The sequence below is a fragment of the Pollachius pollachius genome, assembly GCF_949987615.1.
Source record: "Pollachius pollachius genome assembly, chromosome: 12".
NCBI lineage: Eukaryota > Metazoa > Chordata > Actinopteri > Gadiformes > Gadidae > Pollachius > Pollachius pollachius.
Window position 1 is genome coordinate 15,036,218 of NC_136945.1, and position 23,732 is coordinate 15,059,949.

Genomic DNA, 23,732 nt, shown 5'->3' on the forward strand with positions numbered 1-23,732 from the left:
TAGTATAGAAATAGTATATTTATAATCCATAAATTATTTCATAGAGATGGACAGACAGACAGAGAGAGGTGAACAGGTAGAAAGACGGACAGACAGACAGAGAGACAGACAGACAGGGGAAGACAGGTAGATGGACAGACAGACACGCTGACCGGCAGACAGAAAGGTGGAGAGACCGACAGACTCACAGCCAGACGGGTAGACATACAATTAGAGAGATAAACAGACAGACAGACTGATAGGTAGGCAGACAGGAAGAGAGACAGAAAGGCTGACTGGTATACAGATTGACCGACAAACAGGTAGAGAAACAGATAAGCAGATAGACAGACAGAGAGACAGGTAGTCAAGTGAGAGACGGACAGCTAGAGAGACATGCAGCCTGAAAGGTAGACAGAGAGACACAGGGAGAGACAGACAGGAGTTGCACGACAGCTTGATGTTCAGACACTGGCATGCTGATGACATCATGCTACACTTGATTTATGATGTCGTCCCAGGAGACAAACACACCAAGTCAGAACATGAGTCAAGCCTGTATACACACATTATCGCTGAAACGTTTAATCACACACCCACACAGACACCCATCTCTTTGTCAGTTCTCTCAATCTATCAAAGAGAGAGGACTGTTATGTATAACAATATACAAGTATTAATAACTAGACTGTTAATTAAACTGATGAACACCATAGATTAGTAGTGATATTGAACTATAGATAATTATAAATGAACTAGAGGTAACTTAACCATTATTACAACCGGACTACTGTTTCAAATGTGTTTTGTTGTGGGAATTGTGCACCTTTCTACAGTACAGTAGTCTCTACTAACCCGTCTCTACTGGTATCTAGTGGCCTACACACCACATCTGGAGCTCCTCCATCCAGATGGCGTCTAGACGCCACCATGCTGCGTCACATGACTGGGTCAACATGGTTGAACCTGGATGATGTCACTTGTTTCGTGTGATGCAGTACGTGTCACATCAAAGATGGTTAAATTGAACGGGGGGTGACATTCTACCGTCTGCCCAGGTGGATAACCTTTCATTACGGGATATGATAAACCACAGTACTTATTACGTTCAGACAGTATTTTGTGTGGGACGTGTGAGGCGATGGCTGAGAATGACGTCGTAGGACTTGAATATGAACAAATCTTCTCCTACTTGAGAATAGGTTGCTGATTCTAAACATGTGAACGGTGTTCATGACCTCAACATCCTCCCCTCCAGGTCAACACGCAACATGTAAACTAACAGAGGTTGTGATGATGCTCCTTATTCTTTACTTAAACTTCAAAGGAATAACTTCACTACAGGTTTGGTTTAAGAGCCCGGGATATCATGGACTGGGTTCCAAATAGTTCTCGTCATTTTGACTTTTAAAGTTTGGTTTATTGTGTGACCACTGTCTCCAGAGTTTGGAGACAACAGTTCCAGTATGTCCCCTTAACATTGCATTGGGTTAATTGCTTAAGTCAGAATTTGATTAAAACAGAATTTAATCAGAATGACAAGTTTGGAATGCACGTAGAAATAAGTGAACTTTAACCCTTTCATGCATGGTGAATATATTAGTGTATGAGACAGTATGAAGAGGACTCTTAGAAGTCCTTGTGAATGAATGAGTAAGAGGAGGATGTGACACAGGTGATGGTGAACCTCAGGGTGACTCCGGGTGACTAAGTGAGAGTAAGAAGAGGATGGGACACAGGTGATGGTGAACCACATCAGGATCCTGGTGAAAGAGTGAGAGTAAGAAGAGGGCTGGACTCTGGGTATTGGTGGGTCAGCATTGCTACAACTTTAATCCCAAAACTCTCTGCAGAATCATTACATCATCTCTCTTAGCTCTAAATGATCTTAACAAAATAAGTCTAATAACGCATATCATTCAATAAGTCTTTAACTCTTTAATTTACAATTCTCTCTCGACTGTAGTGTGTTTGACTCTTAACATCAGGAATATTTGTTTGTCGGTTTCAAACGGACAAGAAACGCACACCCACACACCAGTGGTCAGAGTCTGACCAGACACATGTTCCCGGTGCACACTCTCGCTCTCTCAGGTGATAGTTACAGAGGCACTTTGACCCCTTGTGCCCAGAAGACCACAGAGAAATCTGATTTTCATTTGGCTTGACCTTAACCCCGACCCAAACCCCATCCCCAGCACCCTGAACCAACATGGAGGATTAACAGACAAACAAACCAGTTCAAGCTGGTTCAAAACCAAACTAGTTCAGACTGGTTAGATACCAAACCAGTTTGAACCCGTTCAGACTGGTTATATACCAGTTTAAACCAGTTCAGACAAGTTTTTACCGGTTATGACCGGAGGAGAGACAGAAGAAGATAGGATCAGCCCACAGCGCCCCTACTGGAGGGAGTGGATTCTCAGTAAAAATCACATCTCTATACACCCCCCCGCCACACAGTTATTATTATATACAATTACACTTTATACAGACAACTGCTCCCTGCACCTACTACACACCTCACCATATGTCTATGTGCACGTGTATAGGTGTCTACATACGTGTGTGTGTGTGTGTGTATGAGTGTATATGTGTGTGAATAGGGGTGCGTTTGTAGATGTTGCTGTAGCTGTGTGGGTAAAGGTGTGTGTGTGTGTGTGTGTAGATATAGGTGTGGGTGTGGAGGTGTCTGTATAGGTGTGTTTGTGCAGGTGTGTGTGTGTGTGTGTGTGTGTGTGTGTGTGCAGGTGTGCGTGTGCGTGCGTGAGAGAGAGTGTTAGGTGGAGCTGCTCTTGGGGAAGTTGGGATAAAGGACCGCCGCTGTCACAGCAACCATCACCACGACGACGGGCATCCAGGACCTCCAGCGACCCTGTAGGACACACAATAAAGTTAACGTCAGTCAACTGACTTTGACAAACACTTCCCCACCAGAGAAGCAACCCGGGAGCAGGAGGAGGAGAAAGAAACAAGAGATTAAAAAGGGAAGAGATGGACAGCAAGCTCATCCAATTAAATCATGCCATCAAGCAATCAGGAAACAGGAAAATAACAAGTGATGATATCAAGCAACAAGCCAAGTGAAAGGGGCTTTGGGGGAGGGGGGGGGGGAGAGAAAGACAGAGATGAACAGAGAGAGAGATGACAGACAGACAGACAGAGAGGATGTCTGGATCCTGGGGTTACTGATGACGGAGGGCTCAAGGGATAGGTCATGTGACAGCATGAAGACAGGTTGACAGTTGGGTTAATTAGAAACCAACTCAGCATTCCTGACACGACATCGCACTCCGCCGACATGATGACATCACAGCAGCAGTCAGCAGAACACCGGCTCTGAACACACCCCGCCATTAGCCCTTTGACTGTGTTCTTAAAAACCTGGGTTCAGCCTCAACCACAGCCGAAGACAAGACAGACGGACAGATCGGCAGACAGACAAACAGACTGACAGGCAGAAGGTTTAGTGAATAAAGCTCAAATCAACTGAGAAATCGGACCGACATGATGGAGATGTAGAGATGGTGGTAGGAGCAGTAGGCGGGGCAACACTGTTTTAGCCAATCAGAATCCAGGGGCTGGTTTCCAACACTATATATATATATATATATATATATATATATATATATATATATATATATATATATATATATATATATATATATATATATATATATATATATATATATATATATATATATATACAGGCTTATAGGCATATACATATATAGTTGTGTACATAGGTTATATAGGAGTTTTACATATAGATATGTAGGCTATATAGAGTTATTGGGGGTATATGTAGCAAGATACAACTGTCTGAGTCATGTGACTTGATGTAGAACACCTGCAATGTGTAGACAGATGTTGATGTTGTATTATTGTACTGAGTTTTTTGTATTTTTTGTCAAATTTAGCTGCTTTTCAGGGGCCTGCCGGGAAGCTTTTGTAAAGAGTCTAATGTTATTAAAGATTAAGGGTTAGGGTCCCTAATAGAGTAAGGGTCAGCCCAGCATGAATGGTTTCCCTTTAGAAAACAGAAAAAGCCCCCTGGATTGTGATGGCGAGCACATGTTGTGACGGAGACAGCAGTCTGCGGCGTGTACCTTTCTACCAGAACTGGCCAAACAACCAGTAGAGCAGAACCAGAGCCAGACCTATGAGAAACGCCTGGGCCGGCTGCAGCCTGGAGGACTAGGGGAGGAGGCACAAGTCAGCCTGAATCACACTCAAATCAGCCCGAATTCAGTGTCAACGGACCAGAATCGGACTCAAATCAGCAGGATTCGGCCTGACATCAGCCAAAATATGACTCATATTACTGCGGATTTGGACTCGAATGAATTCAGCCTGAACTCAGACTTGGATAAGTCTGAAATCAGACTCAAATCTGTTGGAATTAGCTGACATCTGTATGATATCAGCCCAAACCAGACTAAAACCTGCCCAAATCCGCCTGAAATCAACATGAGTTCTAGTGGAAGGAAAAAAATCAGGCAGAAATCAACATGAAATCAGCCAAAAATCAGACTCAAATCGAAATCAGCCATAATCCATATGAAATCAACACGGAGGACTAGGGCAGGAGAGGAGGGACAAGTTCAGCCTGAATCAGCCTCAAATCAACATGGAGAACAGCGGCTGGATAAGCAAAATATAGAGCTAGATAGAGATGTATACAGCTAGACAGATACAGCATCACCGAACTGGATAGTTATATATAGACAGATAGAGCTAAACGATATAGTGAAAGATACAGCTAGATAGATAGATATATAAAGACAGATAGAGCTAAACAATATAGATGAAAGATATAGATAGACATATAAAGACAGATAGAACTAAACGATATAAATGAAAGATATAGATAGATAGATAGATAGATAGATAGATAGATAGATAGATAGATAGATAGATAGATAGATAGATAGATAGATAGATAGATAGATAGATATATTAAGACAGAGCTAAACGATATAGCTAAAAGATATAGATGATTGATGATAGATAGATAGAGATATATGGATTTGTATGATTTAGACCCATCTAGATGGAGACTGATCGAGGTAGGCCGAGCTAGGTAGATATATAGTTACGCATGTCAGAGACCCGTCTAGACAGAGCTAGATAGATGGATGCAGAGAGAGTAGTGGTACTGACGCTGGAGCTCCTGGCCTGCAGGACTTGGAGGGAGGAGCGACACTGCTCCAGCTCCTGGTGGATCAGGACCTTGTCCTGCTCCGCCTTCTCGTAGCGCCTCCTCAGGTCCACCAGCTGCTCCTGGGTCTCCTCATACTGACACACACACACACACACACACACACACACACAAGTTTATCTCTCGTCCGGATGTGCGTGTAGCTTTCTCTGTAGGCTGTGTGTGTAGCTCTCTCTTCAGGGTGTGTGTGTGCACTTCTTTCTGCAGTCTGTGTGTGTGTACCTCTGTCTACAGTCTGTTTGCGTGTGTGTGTTTGTGTGTGAGTACCTTTCTCTTCATGCTGTGTGCATGTCTTTCTGCAGTCTGTGTGTGTACCTCTTTCTGCAGGCTGTGTGTCTGCGTACCTCTCTCTGCATGCTGTGTGCGCGCACGTCTCTGCATGCTGTGTGTGTACCTCTCTCTGCATGCTGTGTGTGCGTGTGTACCTCTCTCTGCATGCTGTTTGCACGTCTGTTTGCATGCTGTGTGCGTGTCTGTACCTCTCTCTGTAGGCTGTGCGTGTTTGTCTTGGCCTGGTCCAGCAGGGTGTGGAGGTTGGAAGAGTCGAGGAGGTGCTGGTTCTCCAGGGAGCCTAGGCGCTGCGTCAGCAGCTCCTCCCTCTGCTCCACCGTCTGGAGGGAGGAGGAGAGGGCCTGGTGCTGCGTCCTGCTGCTGCAGAGACACACACACACACGCACACAAACACACACACACACTTAGAAATGCAGCTCTTGGGTCATTTCCCAAGTGGTTTTCCAGGCAGAAGCACAGCTCATTGGACATTTAGGGAGGCCGTTGCTATTGGACTCATTTTGTCCCTTGGCCCCGCCCACCCTGCTCTAACAACAGACACCCACAAGGAGAAGCCTTTCAAGGTGGGTTAGCGTTCACACGTTTATGTAAGCGCCCCTCTCTCTGCTCCTGTACCCTCCGCTGTCTGTCTGTCTTTTGGGTGTATGTACCTGGTGAGCTGGTCCTCCAGAGTTTGTAGTTTGCCCAGCAGCGTGGTCCTCTCTGACCTCAGGTCCTCACACTCCTTCTGCAGGGACGTACCCTGACCCTGCAACATGTCACACTCCACTGGAGGGGAGAGAACAGCGTCATCATTACGCATCCAAACTGCACTACATCACTTTAGTTCACCTTCAAATTACATTTTTAATATAACTTGTATTTTGGACTTCCTTGGGAATTAAAACTGCTTCTCTAACTTCTGTTCAGCATTTCCCATTTTCCCCAGAAGTCTAAACTGTACCCATTTAATTAACTTCCTCACCCTGCAGGCGGTTCGTCTTCTCCCGGAGCAGTGCATGCTGGGTGAAGGCCTGCTGTAGTGTCTCCACGTCCAGCTGGTAGCGCGCGGCCGTGCTCCGCCACTGCTCCAGCTCGCTGCAGGCAGTCCCCAGCTCCACCTGCAGGGTGCTCAGCTCCTGCTCCCGCTCAGCCCCCGCCTCCTCCAGGGAGTCACGCAGGACGAGGACCTATCACGGCACACCGCCAAACGGTGAGGCCCCGCCCACAACTCCCCCTGCCATCCTGTCCCCCCCCCCCTAAACACAAACCCAGTGATAAAGCACCCCCCCCCCCCAGGGAAAGCTACAGATGAAATCGGATCCCATCAGATATGTGTTATGGATACTGGCTGCCTAGGCAACGTTTTGTTTGGTAGCATTCTTTCATTTGAGGTGATCTAGCATTCCAGTCTACACAATGTTGTCTGCGTGCTGCGTGTGTGTGCTGTATGTTATGTTCCTGCAGGTTGCGTGTGCGTGTTGTGCGGGTGTGTCTTGTTGCCATGTTTTGTTCATGTCATGGTTCCCAGTTGTGTGTGCCTGCAAATTGTACGTTTGCGTTGTGTGTGTGTGTACATGTGTGTGTAGTGCGTGCTCGTTGTGCACCTCCTCCTGGGCCAGACTCAGCTCCTCTCTGGTGCTGCAGATGGTCTTCTCCCTCTGATCCCTCAGGGACTCCATGTCCACTTGCAGCCTGGCCAGCTGGCCTGCACACACGAGGTACACACACGGTACAGGCCACGTTTTGTGTCTGTCGGCACAGACACAAAACATGGCAAAAACACATCTAATACATCTTAGAAATATAATATTTAATGTGTGTACTCACTCTGAAGGTACTGGATTTGTTTAGTCGACTCCTCGGTCTGGTGGCTGTTGTTCTTCCTCTCCTCCTCTAGGAGGGCTACACCACACACACACACACACACACACACACACACACACACACACAAACCATTAGATACATGTTAACAGTAATGCTAGTAGACAGGTGTTAGCCGTAGTGCTAGAAGCTAGGTTTTAGCAGTACTGCTAGTAGCTAGATGATAGAAGCAGTGATATTAGCTAGGTATTAGCAGCGGCACTAGTGGCTTGATGTTAGCAGCAGTAATAGTAGCTAATGTTAGCAAAAGTGCTAGTAGCTATATGTTAGCAATAGTGCTAGTAGGTGTAGTACTAGTAGATGCAGTGCTAGTAGCGTACCTTGTAGCTCGAGGCAGCGGGTTTTGCCTGTGTTGGCTAGGTCCTGGGCCTGTAGCAGCTCTCTGTGGAGGTAGTGGATCACCTGTTCCGTGTCCTCATAGTCCAGACCGGCACGTTGAAGCTCATCTACACAGGGAGTGACATATCATTATATTAAAATACACTTTAAACTGAAGAGCTAACAGACTAGCTGATAGCAGGCTAGCCGATAGCATGCTAGCAGATAACGGCCTAACTGATAACGGATTAGCAAATAATTTACCATTTGAATAATAATAGCTTGGAATTATATCACGCCTTTCATAGTAGCCAAGGACGCTTGTGTACTATTGAAGCTAATAGCTGGCTGACTTAACACCTCACTGATCTACCTAGCTAGCATACTGAGCTGAAGGCTTCCTAGTCAGAGAGTACAGCAGCGTTTCCATGGTTACCTCTGAGAAGTGCTGCTCTGTTCTGCGGTTCGTTCAGATCCTGGTCATCCATGTTACCGTCTACAAACACGCACAGACACAGACACACACACCGCAGGGAGGGAGAAAGGAAGAGAAGGAGAGGAGATGAAGGCTTTGTCCTTCAAACCTGAACTTCTCTAGACAATACCCGGAGGAGCTTTATGTGAGAACCCAAATGACCCAAACTGTTGGACAAGACATTAACCAGCTGTTTTCCTACCAGCTCCCTACAACAACCCACGTAGGTGGAGTTCCCCATGCAGTGTTTTTACAACAATGAACGCCCAACAGCTAAGTCCCGATACATAAACCTAAAGAGAAACGTACAGCCACCTAGTGCTGCTGTGATGGTGCTATGAAAAGAATCACACTTTTCAATAAGTGGCTTCAATCTTATGCACTCTGAACGTCAGTTGGTTTTTTAGTAAGTTGTGTGATGTTGTGTGACTAAAAACCAAATCCCTGTTATGGGTCTCAGTCTGTCCAGCGGTGTACCCCTAAAGGCACTGTATAAATTACAGATTCAAACGGACTTACGATGTGTATGATGGAGTTGAGAACGAGTAGTTTGAGTACTTGCCGAGATTGGTACTAGCACCACGGCTAAATGATTTGTGTATTCAACTTTCATTTCAGGTATTATGTAGCAAGTATGAAAACCTAATCATACGTGGAACTAATACAAATATTACTGGAACCAACACAGACACCAATACTATCTTTTTACCCGACATGGTAAAAACAACAGATGAAGGCGTTTTTGAATGCTATAAAAATATTTGAATACTTCCGTAATACTAACCCGAGGTGTCGTCACTGCTGCGGTCTTTGCTGGGACTCAGTGTGTCTGACATGTCCGATTCTTTAGCATCTACACACACACCACACACACACAGTTTAGGATTTTGTGTTGGTCGGCCGTACCACTGTGTATGTAGTTATAGGAATGCTGTTGTTTGGTCTACTACAGGTCTAAACAAGATATGGTCAGAGTGAGTGAGGGAGAGAGAGAGACAGTGAGTAAGAGATGGAGAGAACACACTGAATGAGGTTAGGATTCAGGGTTGGTCGGGGCATACCACCATCTATGTGGGTGTAGGAATGTTGCCGTTTAACAGGACTATAGCTCAATACAAAAGATAGTCAGAGAGTGAGTGCGGGAGAGAGATTGAGAGGGAGGGATGGATAGAGAGACAATGAATGAGTGAGTGAGCCAGACAGAGAGAGAGCCAAAGAGATATTTGTGGCCCCTAACCCCACACAAGCCAGGGGGGTTAGAAAATGTGAGCTTGTTTTGTATTGTGTATTGTGTGGCGTGTGGCGTGTGTTACCTCTGAGTGGGTCAGGACTAGCCAGACTGTCATCTTCTGCCGTCTGGTTGTTCTGCAGGTGAGCATCAATCACTTCTACACACACACACACACACACACACACGTCATTAGGCCACTCTGACAAGAATTAGGCATGTGTTTGTGTTGAATTCTCTGTTCATACCCTCAAAGTTGGACAGTTTATGGATCGAGGTCCCGACTGCCTCCTTCAATTGTTTCACCGCTGTAGAGAGGCAAAGAGGAGGGAAAGAGCCCAGAGAATAACTTAAACAAGTGATTCATTTGTCTTTTTAAAAGATTCAAAGTTTCCTAGTTCAGCTGATCGGCTGGTGATGTACCACTTCCGAGCAGCTCGGACCAGCGATATGACGAAATACAACCTCCAAAAGGCTGCTCAATTCTATCACACAACGGACTCATCAACCAATTAGCGAGCAGCAACAACAGGACCAGGTATTACAGTTCCAACTGGCAACCAATCAGTTTGTGTGTGTATTAGGCACGTTTACAAGCCTGAAAATGCTTACCTGCTTGGATAAATCACAACCACACCCTCCATACATGTGTGCATACGTGCGTATAAATATGGTAAGCATATGTGCATGTGCAAGCCTTTGTCTGTGCATTTGTATGGCCACGCCTGTATGTGGATGCGTGTATATGTGTGTGGCGTATGTATACTCATGTGTGCATGCTTGCAAGCATGTGTACGGGTCCACAGGCGGCAGTAATGTACTCACGCGAACACACAATTTGTTGAATTCTGTTGTCACCTCCACTGTTATTAACATGACAGTTATCTGCCAGACAGAGAGAGAATGTACTGTTACAGAGATAGAGAGAATGTACTGCTAGAGAGAGGATGTTGTTTTACAGAGAGAGTATGTACTGCTAGAGAGAGTATGTTGTGTTACAGAGTATGTCCTGTTATAGAGAGAATGTATGTTTTGTTAGAGAAAGAGTATGTACTGCTACAGAGAGAGAAAGTATGTCCTGTTATAGAGAGTAAGTACTGCTAGAGAAAGAGTTTGTACTGTTAAAGTGAGAGAAAGGGTATGTACTGTTACAGAGAGAGTATGTTATTTTACAATGAATGTCTGTGTCCGTCTCTTTTACAGATAGTGTGTACTGTTACAGAGAAGCAGAGACGGAAAGAGAGAAATAAATTTGACACAGAAGGAGAAAGCGATAGACAGATGGACCATGCAGCATGCCCTTCAATCTGATGATACCCGTCTGCAAGATGCAATACCCAGATATACCACTGGGGGGTACTGGATGGTACTGGATGTATGCATGTATGACATGCTATGGAAAACCACAGAGAGACAGCAGTCAGGACAGACGTACCATGACAGAGTGAACGAGAGACCGGGCCAGAGAGAGAAATATGCTATATGTAGGTATTTAGTGAGGCAGATGTGTGACTGCCCCCTGGTGGATGAAGTGGTCTAACCCCGAAGATGGATTCTGAAACAGCTTTTCTCTTTATGCATGGGCATAGAATACTATAGCACTACAGAAGAGACAGACACCGCAATCACTACTAATGAAAAATCTGTGATTACCACCACAACCACCACCCATCACAACCACCACCATCATCAACACCACCTCGGTGAAATAACCCACCACCATGTTGGCTCAAAGGTAAAACCAACCAAAATCAACATCTTCACCATAGGAACAAAGCCACCACCCGTGTTAGCTCAGGTAACAATAAAACCAACCCCCATCATCATCATCTTCATAAGCAGCAGTCTCAGCCTCATCAGTGTCCGTGTCTTCATCCATGTCCTCCGTTAGGTCCTCATCTTTCTTCTCGCTCTGATTGGCTTCTGGAAGCTCCTGTAGTAGGGCTCCCGAGGGCCCCTCTTCTGCTCCCGCTGGCAGAACCAGGAAACACATGGGTCACGTGACCACAACTCCCACAAAGCACCTGACCCGGTGACCAATCAACTAACAGACCAAGCTCAGCCGTGACAGAATGCAGACCTCAAAAAGAGTGGGCCACAGACGCATCAAGACCTCAGACCAAGTTCGACCGCTGAGTGTGACCTCAAACTACACCCACTTCAACATCACGTGGGGACTACCATTCTCCTTTAGACCCAATCGAAGATCAACACTTTGTGGGGACCAACAAAGCCGGTGATAAACAGGGTGTGTGTGTGTGTCTGCATGAGGACGAAGGAACAGCGAGGACGGGGCAGGAAGTGTTCATGCACGGTTAGTGGAGGATGAGGTGAACGTTAGGGGCCCTACTGGCCGGCACAGTGACAGAGAGCATGCTCAGGAACGACCACTCACCCAGACTGGTGGTTTCTTTAATACTTCTCTCCTGGAGTTGCTCTAAACGCACTACACACAGCCAGGGGGAGAGAGGGGGAGCGAGAGAGAGAGGGGGAGCGAGAGAGAGAGAGAGAGAGAGAGAGAGAGAGAGAGAGAGAGAGAGAGAGAGAGAGAGAGAGAGAGAGAGAGAGAGAGAGAGAGAGAGAGAGAGAGAGAGAGAGAGAGAGAGAGAGAGAGAGATTGCTTTGGTCACCAGATGCTTATTGCCTGTTTGTCTAGGGATGATCCATGTGTTTTTCAATGTGTGTAGTAGTTGTTCTAGTGTGTGTATTATGTACCATGTAGAGTCTTTCATTGGGGAATAGGTTATATTGTATAGTGTGTATTTATAGAAATATAGTTGTATTTATGGTGTGTAAAGTTTGAATAATAAATGAATATCTCTCTAGCCTGTAGTGCAGACAGCCTCTCGTTGGTGAGTTGTTGTACTGTACAGTATGTATATATAATATACATCTCTCTCTACCCTGTAGTGCAGGCAGCCTCTCGTTGGTGAAGTCGTTGTACTGTTCAGTATGTATATATATGTCTCTACCCTGTAGTGCAGACAGCCTCTCGTTGGTGAAGTCGTTGTACTGTTCAGTATGTATATATATGTCTCTACCCTGTAGTGCAGACAGCCTCTCGTTGGTGAAGTCGTTGTACTGTTCAGTATGTATATATATGTCTCTACCCTGTAGTGCAGACAGCCTCTCGTTGGTGAATTCGTTGTACTGTTCAGTATGTATATATAATAAACATCTCTCTCTACCCTGTAGTGCAGACAGCCTCTCGTTGGTGAAGTCGTTGTACTGTTCAGTATGTATATATATGTCTCTACCGTGTAGTGCAGACAGCCTCTCGTTGGTGAAGTCGTTGTACTGTTCAGTATGTATATATATGTCTCTACCCAGTAGTGCAGACAGCCTCTCGTTGGTGAAGTCGTTGTACTGTTCAGTATGTATATATAATATACATCTCTCTCTACCCTGTAGTGCAGACAGCCTCTCGTTGGTGAAGTCGTTGTACTGTTCAGTATGTATATATATGTCTCTACCCTGTAGTGCAGACAGCCTCTTGTTGGTGAAGTCGTTGTACTGTTCAGTATGTATATATAAGTCTCTACCCTGTAGTGCAGACAGCCTCTCGTTGGTGAAGTCGTTGTACTGTTCAGTATGTATATATAATATACATCTCTCTCTACCCTGTAGTGCAGACAGCCTCTCGTTGGTGAGTTGTTGTACTGTACAGTATGTATATATAATATACATCTCTCTCTACCCTGTAGTGCAGACAGCCTCTCGTTGGTGAAGTCGTTGTACTGTTCAGTATGTATATATATGTCTCTACCCTGTAGTGCAGACAGCCTCTTGCTGGTGAAGTTGTTGTACAGTTCAGTATGTATATATATGTCTCTACCCTGTAGTGCAGACAGCCTCTCGTTGGTGAAGTCGTTGTACTGTTCAGTATGTATATATATGTCGCTACCCTGTAGTGCAGACAGCCTCTCGTTGGTGAAGTCGTTGTACTGTTCAGTATGTTTATATATGTCTCTACCCTGTAGTGCAGACAGCCTCTTGTTGAAGTCGTTGTACTGTTCAGTATGTATATATATGTCTCTACCCTGTAGTGCAGACAGCTTCTCGTTGGTGAAGTCGTTGTACTGCTCAGTATGTATATATAATATACATCTCTCTCTACCCTGTAGTGCAGACAGCCTCTCGTTGGTGAAGTCGTTGTACTGTTCAGTATGTATATATATGTCTCTACCCTGTAGTGCAGACAGCCTCTCGTTGGTGAAGTCGTTGTCCGCCTGCAGAGCCTCGATGCGGGCCTGGAGAACCTGCTCCTTGTCCTCCATCTCCTCCAACCTCCCCTGCAGCTGCCGCTTCTCCTCCTCGCCCCGCTGAGACAGCTCCTCTTGGGCCCCCTCCGCCAGCTGCACACACACATGATATATAGTATATACATTTATTACACACAGACAGGAACAAAGTGCAACAAAAAGTGTGTGTCTCTGTGTGCGTGCGTGCCTTGATCTTGTCGGCCAGCTCTCTGATCTGGTTGACGGCGGCGTTGTATTTGTTGGCCAGCTCCTGCACCTCCTCCTGACTCCTCTCAGACTCCTGCTTCAGATGGGTGCACTCCTCCTCAGAGTTACTGAGAGAGCGCTGGGGGGGGAAGGAAGGAAGGGGGGGGGATTACGTGTGTATAACATATGACTTTTGTTATGTGTGCGTATTATGTTGGCGCATTTCATCTATGTGTTTGTTTGTTGTTAAATGTCCTGTGTGTGGAGGTTTACCTCCACCTCGGCCAGCTTGCGGACCACTTCTATTTTCTCCTGCAGGACCCTCCTCAGGGACTCCTTGGCTGTGGTTTCGTAGTTGTGTTTATCCTCCTGGAGCGAAAGCAACTCCTTCTTAATCCCCTCCTCCGTCTGGGACTGGAGGAGAGGAGCGGAGAGGAGGAGGAGGAGGAGGAAGTTAGATTGGCTGAGGAGAAGGGTTATGTGTATGAGGTGTGTACTTGGTGCACACCCTTGAGTGTGTGTATATATTAGATGTATGTATTACCTTAGAGTAAGCTTGTAGCTGACTACCCATCACCTCCAGCCTAGAGAGGAGGCGATCCTCATCGATCAGAGCCTGAGACAGACAGGCAGACCGAAAGACAGACAGACACACAGGGAGGGAGACAAACAGAAAGACAGACAGGGAGGAAGGGAAGGAGGAAGACAGACGGACACAGAGATGGAAAGATAACCGAAGGGACAGACATGTTAAGTTTAGTATCAGATAGAGGTTGATAGTCCCTTTAATTCCGTTGAAAGGGGTTGAGTCAATGCATTCGCTATGGCAGTGTTTCTTAAACCATAGGTCGGGATGCAAAATAGATCAAGATCCAGTTCAGTGCTGCAGTTGTTGGGTGCCGCAAACACACCGTATTGTGGCTTCCAAGATGAACGTGCTTTAGAGCCCCGGTCTATGGATGTGTTGCAGTGTGTTGCTGGAGGACGTACTGAACTCAGAAACATCATTCTGACATCTGTCAGGATGATGTCTCAGTGGAACGTTCATGAGCCAATCAAACTGATTCTACAGCTGGTTAACTGAATGACATAAGACCCCCTCGTTGTCTTCCTGCAGTGACTGACCCCGGCGCCTCCCTCACCTGCCAGCTGCTCTCTGAAGCCTCCTGGGTGTTGGCCAACAGACGTTGTAGCGTAGCTAGCTTCTGCTCCAGCATCTGCTCTCTGTGTAAGGCCTCCTAGAGAGACAGAGAGAGCAGAACAAGTTACATTATATAGAAGACACATCTTAAAGCCTTGAGTAATTAACTGATTAAGTATTCAGAAGTGAAATATTGTTTGCGTATTGAATTATCAAACAAGAGTAAATGCACAAAAAGGAAGAAAGTAAGGAACACGACATGAAATAAAGACTCGGACACACAGGACGGCTCAAAGCGGTGTGTGTGTGTGTGTGTGAGACGAGGGCGGTAGAGTAGCTCCACCAACAAGGATCAGGGTTTTACCTGGAGGTACTGGGACAGCTGGAAAAGTTCCTGAGAATACATACTGGGAGTGTTCGCAGCCACCTGGAATGAATATAAACACACACGTTTCCTTATCATGTTTTCATAATTACACTTATCTTATTCATGCCTGCGTGCGTGAGTGAATATACTGGATATATATATATTGTGTGTGTGTGTGTTTGTATATAGATATATATTGCATGCATATACCTCCATCTATATGTGAATCTTACCTTGTCCACGGGCAGAGGAAGAGGAGCTTGGATCACACTGGAGGGGAACAGAGACACGGCGTTGGTTACCGTGGAAACACAAGGGGGGCTACGACACCTGCCGTAACTATGGTGACAGCAGCTAGTCATGTCTGTTTTAAGGGAGGAATTCGGAACCTAAACGCTGCTACTACTCAACATGCCTCAGTCACATGATTTCAAGTCGCCATGACAACCAAGGTTAGATAAAAGTGTTAACGGACCTTTCGCTACAAGGGTAAGGTTTACACTCTGCTAATGTTTAACGCGTGCGTGCGAGAGAGAAACCAATATCTAATCAATATGTTTATCAACATAAACATTAACTTTCAGGATCCAAAGGGAGACTTCAGAGAAACACACACACACACACACACACACGCACACACTAGGTTTATAAAGCTTATTAGAGCAAGACAGGTAATATGTACAGTACATGTACAGTAAGCACACACAAATGCCCCCAATGTTGTGAAGACATATATTAAAAAAAGACAAACTGGATCAACTGAGATTGTACTCGATCCTACCCAACCCATTGTCTTTTGAAAAAACTCCATGACAGGGCTAAACCACAGGTAAACATTGGACATGCATTTTAAAGATTGTGACCGCTTAGGGCCCACAAGGAATTTAAGACCGGTGCCACAAGTAATTTGCAATAATTAGATCAGGGAAAAGATAAGTGATTTGCAAACAAATAATACAAACGTATACATTGGCTTATCATCTTGCAGTGTATGACTCGTAATTGCTCATCATTATCAAAATAGAATAATTGCGCTATTCACAGTAATGTTGCACCAGCCTGTCTTGCACTCGTGTTCCTTCAGTGCCCTAAAACTGGAGAACGCGTGGGGGGGAGGAGGGGGCGGGCAGGTGGAGAAAAGGCTCCCCAATATTATGAATTTGGACTGCAGTACCTATTTTAAACACTTGGTGTCAATATTACATATTGTAGCATTAACATTAGAAGGCTATTCATGTTGAAGTGAATCTGTGAGTAGCTATATTTGAATAAATGTATTGTATTTGATGAGTTCATATCAAATTAAGAATTCAAACTAGTGGTTACCATAGACTATGGTACGTGACACCCTGACACTACAATCCGTTTAAAGCAGTAATAACACTGAAAATAAAAAAAGTACAACTAATACAATAAGCATTAAGTCTCATCTCAACAGAGAGGGAGGTGAGGTATAGGATCTATAAATAGACATGGAAAAAACGCTCTCTGTTGAGAGGACTTTCGGCTTGTTTGGGATCCCTGGCAGCAGAGTGGGCCGGCTTGGGACCACCAATCAGCAAGCCGTAAAGCTAAACAAGTATTAACGATTAGCTGTGGACAGAGCCGAGAGAGAGCAATGCTTGCATAGTCCTCACACGCGTTTTTGCTGCACTTGTAGAAACGAGTGATGTTCTCTGCCTCGCACATCAGGTTGGATGTCTGTTACGACTTTGTTTCGAATCGTTTCGGAAATGCGTAACGCCGTCGGAGCAGAGTTGACTGATACTGAGCGTTAACGAATACTGAACGTTAACTGAACTGATAATCTAACTGAAATTATGCTTGTCTGAAATTTGAACTACTTGTTGGAGGAGAGCGGGGAGCTTAATTTCCAGGACTGCCTTCATGGCCAGCTAAAGTTAAAAACAAATGTAACAACATTAGTCAGCCAGAAGGGAAAAGCCAATGATACCTCAGCTGATCTTTCCGAGGGGAATTGATGCAGCTATTTAAATGAAGGTTTAAATTCTAAGGGGTGCAAGCATATATAAATGCCCCTACTCAACGTTGCTTAGAAGTCTAAACATTCTGTTATTTATATGCCTTATAGGAGCCCCAAAAATGGAGATAAAAAAAAGCGGAATAGCGAGTTGCGAGTTGTTTGCATCCCTGATAAATAAAGTTGTGTTTTTGTTGTATAAATAAAGTTGTGTTTGACTTACTCTGCTCGTCGACGGGCTTCCATTCCATCTGGCAGGAAGAGCTTGAGACCAGACACGATGCAGCCATGGGTGACTATAAGCACACACACACACACACACACACACACACAAGCTTGATTTAATTCAATTTGAACCTACAGGTTATAGGCTGTAGACCTGGCTTGCTACACACATGGCTATCTACACACCTGGCTGGCTACACAACCGGTTGGCTACACAACCGGTTGGCAACACACCAGGCTAGGCTACACACCAGGCTAGGCTACACACCCGGCTGGGCTACACACCCGGCTGGGATACACACCTGGCTAGGCTACACACCTGGCTGGGCTACACACCTGGCTGGGCTACACACCTGGCTGGGCTACACACCTGGCTGGGCTACACACCTGGTTGGGCTACACACCTGGCTGGCTACACACCTAGCTGGCTACACACCTGGCTAGCTAAACCCCTAGCTACGATGTCATGTGTTCAGTGTTCCATGTCAGACCTTTGCGTGTGTTCTCCGTGACGTCGACCCCAAACTGGATGATGTCCCCAGAGAGGAGTTCGCAGGGCGGACTCTCCTCTGAACCCCGGCTGAGGCGCTGGCTGTTGATGAAGGTTCCATTGCTGCTCTTGGTGTCCTGGAGATAGAACTGGAACAGAGAACCACCGGTTAGTAAGTCAGCGCTAGCAATCCACATCTGGAATTGAAGCTTGCATATTTTATCATCTTGGGCGGAGCCAATGGGCACAACCTAATACGTGCAGGAGGGCACCTTCCAATGGATATTAAGGTAGTGTTTCCCAGCCCAATATCGAATGCTGATAGAAGCGGCCTAATCATAAGTACTGGTAAGAACCAGTCTACTTATCTAGAACTACTTTTACCAACTAGTCTAATACCTTTACCACATCAGCATATAGATTTTACTTGTTAGACATTTGTATTTATTTCCAAACACTCACTGATACGCAGTTCGGTGACCTGCCTGATCTAACATCTAGCATAGAAAGACATCTCCAACAGAACCATCTAGCACAAAATATAGTACAGATAAATATAGTAACATATAATGGGGACATCCACTAAAGAACGTCAAGATATCAGACCAAACATCACAGAATAATCATGGCAATTCATCCAAACACACATGTCGTTAAACTACGTACAGGCAACCCAACAGTTATGTACAAGCCTGCGTCTGTCCCTTCTTCCAACCGGATCGTTTTTCTATTAGAATTTATCCTTGGTTCAAATCATCTCTCCACCTCAGTCTCACACATTTCATTGCTCAAGGACTTAACCGTCCTTCGGAAGACAGAGCGAGCGCCAGACCACACACACACACACAACATAACAGATTAGGTGGAGGATGACTGGCTGTGTTCCTTTAATTGAGCACGCACGCACGCACGCACGCACGCACGCACGCACACACACACGAGTAATGGCTAAATAGTGCAGAGTTGAGTTAATGTCACCATTGTTGAGCTGCTGTGTAGTCCACCCCCAGACAGCAGGGCTATGGCGGGAGGTCTTCTAGCTGCTAGCCCAAGAGGAATGCTCTTAGCGGGCGTATGACACCGTAGCTGTGCTAGTGTGTTTCACAAGTCAGTCTTACCAAACACACCTCCAAGTCATGTTACAACTACTTCCTCCATACACACCTTGTAAGGAACTTACCTCATCGCACGCTTTCTTACACACACACACACACACACACACACACACACACACACACACACACACACACACACACACACACGCTTTAGAGGCCAAGCCAGCAGCTCATCAGTCTAAAGCCCAGCTCATAGTCCATTACCCGTTTTGCTTTTTACACATGCTTTTGAGTTGGCAATACTTCATCAACTTACTTTTTAAATCAGTGCATGACAGCTCAAACAACGATTCAGTCTTATGACGCAGGTTCAAAACAAGCCCGTAGGTTTAGAATTTGTTCACAGACCGATTAGAGAAAGCCAAAGAAAATTGTTTGGAAAAAGTGTGAGTGTCAATTGGATGTCAATAGGGAAGAAGAAAAATTATATAGAGGATCATGCAGGTAGAGAACAAACCAACGATAACATCCACACACTGAAAAGGCCATTGACGTGGCCTGGGTATTTGCTCACATCCAAAAGTACTGTGGGTCGATCAGAAACCTAGGACGGTCTAAACTCAGTGCCATGGCCGGCTGCCTCTACTATGGTTTGGCCGCAGCCATCTGCCCACCGGGAATTGTCCCGGTGGTCCTGATGGCAAACCCGCTACTGACACAAGGTCATGAACGTATTCATATTTCCAAGTAAGGATTACCATGGTGGTCATTCCGAAACACGCACACGCACACACACGAAAGTGTTAAGTGTTTCAGAGGCAGCTTAACACATCTTCTGTAGTTGTTTATTTATATTTCTGTGACAAAGAGCAGCTCTGACTGAGTTTGTATGCAGATTGTCAGATCCAGCTGATTAATAAAAAACCCTAGCATGAACAGCTCTTCTCATGTTAGTTTAGTGATGTATGGCTAGATATTTAATTGATTTTACTCTTTTCAACTCAACTTTATCAAGTTCATTATGGTTAAAGAAATTACGTTAGACTTTCTATGATGTAACACTTGAATGTTATGTATTCCCATGATTCTTGCAAGTTTTGAGGTTGTATCTATTGTCATGGCTGAATGTGATTGTGGTCTGTCGCTTTGGATAATTTGTCATATTGTTAATATCCACAGTAATTGAATATGAGCATTTCTTCAATTACTGTGTGTGTCTGTGACTGTGTGATATATGTGTGTGTATATGCAAGTTCATGCATGTGTTCCAATGCTGAGGAAAGGATGACGCTGTATTTGGTCCCATTATAAATAGCTAGCCCACACACAAGCAAGCATGCACACAGAAGTCTAGCTTGGGCTTTAAACATCTCACTTTTTCGGGGTCCCATGTCATTCATGTGCATGAAAGCTTGCACTAGTTAGTCCAGAAAACGGAACCGCTTTCAGAAATAAATAAAATAATCGCCTATCTCCTCAACAAGACGGACAGGCTGTTCAAGACAATGTCAAAAGTTGCAGAACAGCAGAGATTTCAGGGACAGACTTGATATGTGTGAATAGCTTCCAGCCTCCCCTGGGTCAGGTCTAACCTGTTCCCTGCAAACACCCTGGCCGGGAGACACACAGGTTAGGATACACACAGGCTGGGAGAGACACAAGCTGAGAATAGGCTGAGGGAGGACAGGCACTAGGATTAACAGACAGGAAGAATTTACATTTAGACTCAGAACCGCATAGATTTAATTTGTCTTCTCTCAGACCAAGGGTCTGATATGAACTTTGACCTTTAGGGTCATCCACACCGCAGAAACCAACAGGTGACACACCTTCAGGAATAAAATACTAAATGGTAGACATCTCTATCTAGTCTGGGGGTGTGCTGTTGCTAACTTGTAGATGAAATCCGGACCATAACATCACAACATGGTGGCATCATAACATGAAGACATAACACCAAAGTGGGGAAAGAAAAGCAGGTTGATTGGTCGAGCTAGATGCACGTAAGTCGAGTCCACGTTGTGAGGGGACACTGGAGACGTTTTGTTCACAATGAGGGAGGAGACCACAATTACACCTCAACCGTATACTCATTCACACAAGTTAAGTTCTCACCTTGCCGGTCTTGTGGTCGAACCAGACCAGCGCATGGTTCCTGGAGAGTACCTTGCAGTCAAACGTCGCGTTGTTCTGCGCGGGGCGGCAGCGCGCCACGGAGCGGCCGATCTTGACGGGTTCGTCCAGGTAGACATGTCGCTCCTGGAAGGCGTGCGAGTTGGGTCGGCAGGCGAACACGGCCAGCGCGGAAGGCATCGAGGACGGCTTGAGAGTGTTGCTCCAACCAGAGACGATGGACAAGGTTTCTTGATCCAGAGTGGCGGATGTCTTCGGTTACAATTCCAAAATAAAAATGATGGGCCCGGTTTTCCAGGCAAGGGGTTGGGCTACTGGTAGACACCTGTAGCCACTAGCAGATGCTCATCTTCGACTGTACACAGCCTCCAACTTTACCCACGACACTAATAACTTATAGAGAATTGTCAGCACATCGTAATGTTCCCCAACCAAGGTTCTTAACGAAAGAGAAAAGTGTGGCGAGACGCGGTGCCATGTGTCACGACATGCACGACACAGTATCGCGATGACAGGCTGGCACACACACTCCCACGTCCATCAAACATCCAGGAATCCGACTCCTGTCAATATGTTCTCCTCTGGAACTCCAAATAACCCGCTGGTAGAGTGTAGACAAATGACAACCAAATGAGACGGATTAGTGAGTTACTAGTTGTGACCTCTTAATGAGGGCAGGTTATCTGGCTGAGCAGTCCACCAACTATTGTTCCCTCTGGTATGCCTTCTGGCTGGCGCTGAACTACCACTATTCTACAATCTACTTGTCAATTAAAGGAGATTACAAGCGCCATGACCTTGTTGTTATTATTTCTGAACACACAATCCCAGTACACCTTATCAAGAGGCTAACGAATGCTAACTCTAACGCTTACCATAGTCCGCTTTAGAACATGAGCACTGATTCACTTCACTAACGTTACTGTTAGCACACTAGCGCTTTTTCCTTTACCAGTTTTAGCCCTGGTTAGTTGTCGTGGTTGGTTTCCAAAAACCCTTCACAATGCCTGATTCAGAGGTTAACTGACCCGATGAAGCTAGAATAAGATAGTTGACTAGCTCTCCAAATGACAAGAGAAGTGGCTAACCCTGGCGTCCGATTTATAGCTTCTGGTCTGGAGTTAGCAGCCAGGCTAGTGGAGATAATAAACTTGTTTTCCGGATACTTAAATGTTTTAACGATTTCGTTCGGCCCCTCTCTACCAGTTCGCTTATAGTGTGTGGGCTTAATGCCATTCCTCCCCTCTGCGGCTAAATAGAGTCACGCATATCTTGCTTCGATAAGTAATGTCGCCTGCAGGAGAGCGTTAGCCAAAAGATGAGCTAGCTCGGCTAACTCGCCCGCTCACTGACAGTCTGTGCGCTAGCTCGGCTCACTAGCCCGCTCACTGACAGTCTGTGAGCTAGCTCGGCTAACTAACCCTCTCAGTGACAGTCCGGAGTTAAGACGCGGAAAATGAGGCGAGTTTACTTGGCTGCAGTTCCGATCATCACATCAGCCCGTTTATCGTCCATGAAAATATCCAGTATAAGAAACAAAATGCGCCGACGTCGTCTCTGTCAAGTAGATCCGTGGTCCCCTGGTTTATAGTCTACTATAGTCGCCGTACTCTCCCTGTTAGACGGGAGGAATGTGGAAGAAGTTGTCCTCCGCAAGTATCAGCCGCCATACTGTAGGAAGGAGCAGAAAGGGGCAGGGGCAGTGGCACTGCGTTCACTGGCGTACAATCTCCACGCACTGTACGCGCACTCTACACGCACTCCTTGCACTTATTTTATTACATCTTCATTTTTATTTAATATCCCGTTCAATTCTTTCCAGTTTTTTTAAATATAAAATTTCTGCACCACCACACAGTACTTGTTTGCTGAAGCTTATTGGGCAATACATGTTTCTAAGGATAATGAACAGGAACACATACCATGCTTTGACGTTCTCAAACACAAAGCCAAAATACACAGAAATCTGGGGGGGGAACTTTTACCGGCTCTGAGAAATTGCACCTGTTTCATACGTTGGTCAAACGCTAAACTTGCAAACCCATGACTAATCCGTGACTAGTTAATCTTAAAGACCAATCCCATTTTCCCTCAACAGCATTTAATGTTGTGAACTTCAGGAAAAAAAAACTTAAATTGATTCCCGGCGGCCTCGGTGTAGTATTTTATCATTGGGGTGCTGAGCTTATTACCATGCACACTGTTAAAGGCGTATTAGGCTGCTTCAGAGGGTTATTATATTCCTGGTGAATTGAAAGCCGAGGCTAAATCGATGTCTAGAGACAATGCTGATTATCCGGAATAAGCAGGTGGTCTACAGACAGGTGACACTCTTGTTGGTCGCTAACAACAATTATTTACTGAGCAGCGGTACTCAACACAAAATACTGTAAATATTGATTTAATTTCCAATTCAATATTGACATCCCTTATTACATTTTCCTGCATTCTTCAGGTCTGTGTACTCTGATATTAACTTCTCTCTCTCTCTCTCTCTCTCTCTCTCTCTCTCTCTCT

General features: G+C 45.4%; 1 protein-coding gene across 5 annotated transcripts; it reads right to left on the bottom strand.

Moving 5' to 3' along the window:
• Positions 1–1,738: 1,738 nt before the first annotated feature.
• On the bottom strand, positions 1,739–22,894 carry slmapa (sarcolemma associated protein a). 5 transcript variants are annotated; one of them, XM_079748167.1, is made up of 26 exons: positions 21,198–22,894; positions 18,029–18,176; positions 17,536–17,608; positions 15,565–15,601; positions 15,329–15,391; positions 14,966–15,061; positions 14,368–14,439; positions 14,097–14,237; positions 13,825–13,962; positions 13,562–13,730; positions 11,771–11,821; positions 11,191–11,346; positions 10,201–10,260; positions 9,624–9,683; positions 9,461–9,535; positions 8,932–9,000; positions 8,109–8,168; positions 7,675–7,800; positions 7,301–7,375; positions 7,078–7,178; positions 6,456–6,660; positions 6,142–6,259; positions 5,680–5,851; positions 5,143–5,277; positions 4,089–4,176; positions 1,749–2,854 (listed from the first exon to the last, which is right to left on the bottom strand). In XM_079748167.1, exons 1-25 carry the CDS (start codon positions 21,393–21,395, stop codon positions 4,093–4,095), a joined length of 2,682 nt encoding a protein of 893 aa, XP_079604293.1. In that variant the 5' UTR covers positions 21,396–22,894; the 3' UTR covers positions 1,749–2,854; positions 4,089–4,092. The 5 variants fall into 5 exon arrangements, with proteins under 5 accessions (XP_079604296.1, XP_079604293.1, XP_079604294.1 ...); XM_079748166.1 differs by lacking the exon at positions 4,089–4,176 and having other exon boundaries at positions 1,750–2,854; XM_079748168.1 differs by lacking the exons at positions 4,089–4,176; positions 11,771–11,821.
• Between the last annotated feature and the right edge of the window lie 838 nt (positions 22,895–23,732).

Excerpts from the sequence above, each read along its gene's own strand:
- slmapa (XM_079748166.1), bottom strand. The coding sequence starts at position 21,395 with ATGCCTTCCGCGCTGGCCGTGTTCGCCTGCCGACCCAACTCGCACGCC. Across the intron at positions 11,822-13,561 it reads GAGGCTGTCTGCACTACAGG|TGCGTTTAGAGCAACTCCAG; the intron begins GTAGAGACATAT and ends GGCTGTGTGTAG. Across the intron at positions 8,169-8,931 it reads CAGCAGTGACGACACCTCGG|ACGGTAACATGGATGACCAG; the intron begins GTTAGTATTACG and ends GCGTGTTTGTAG.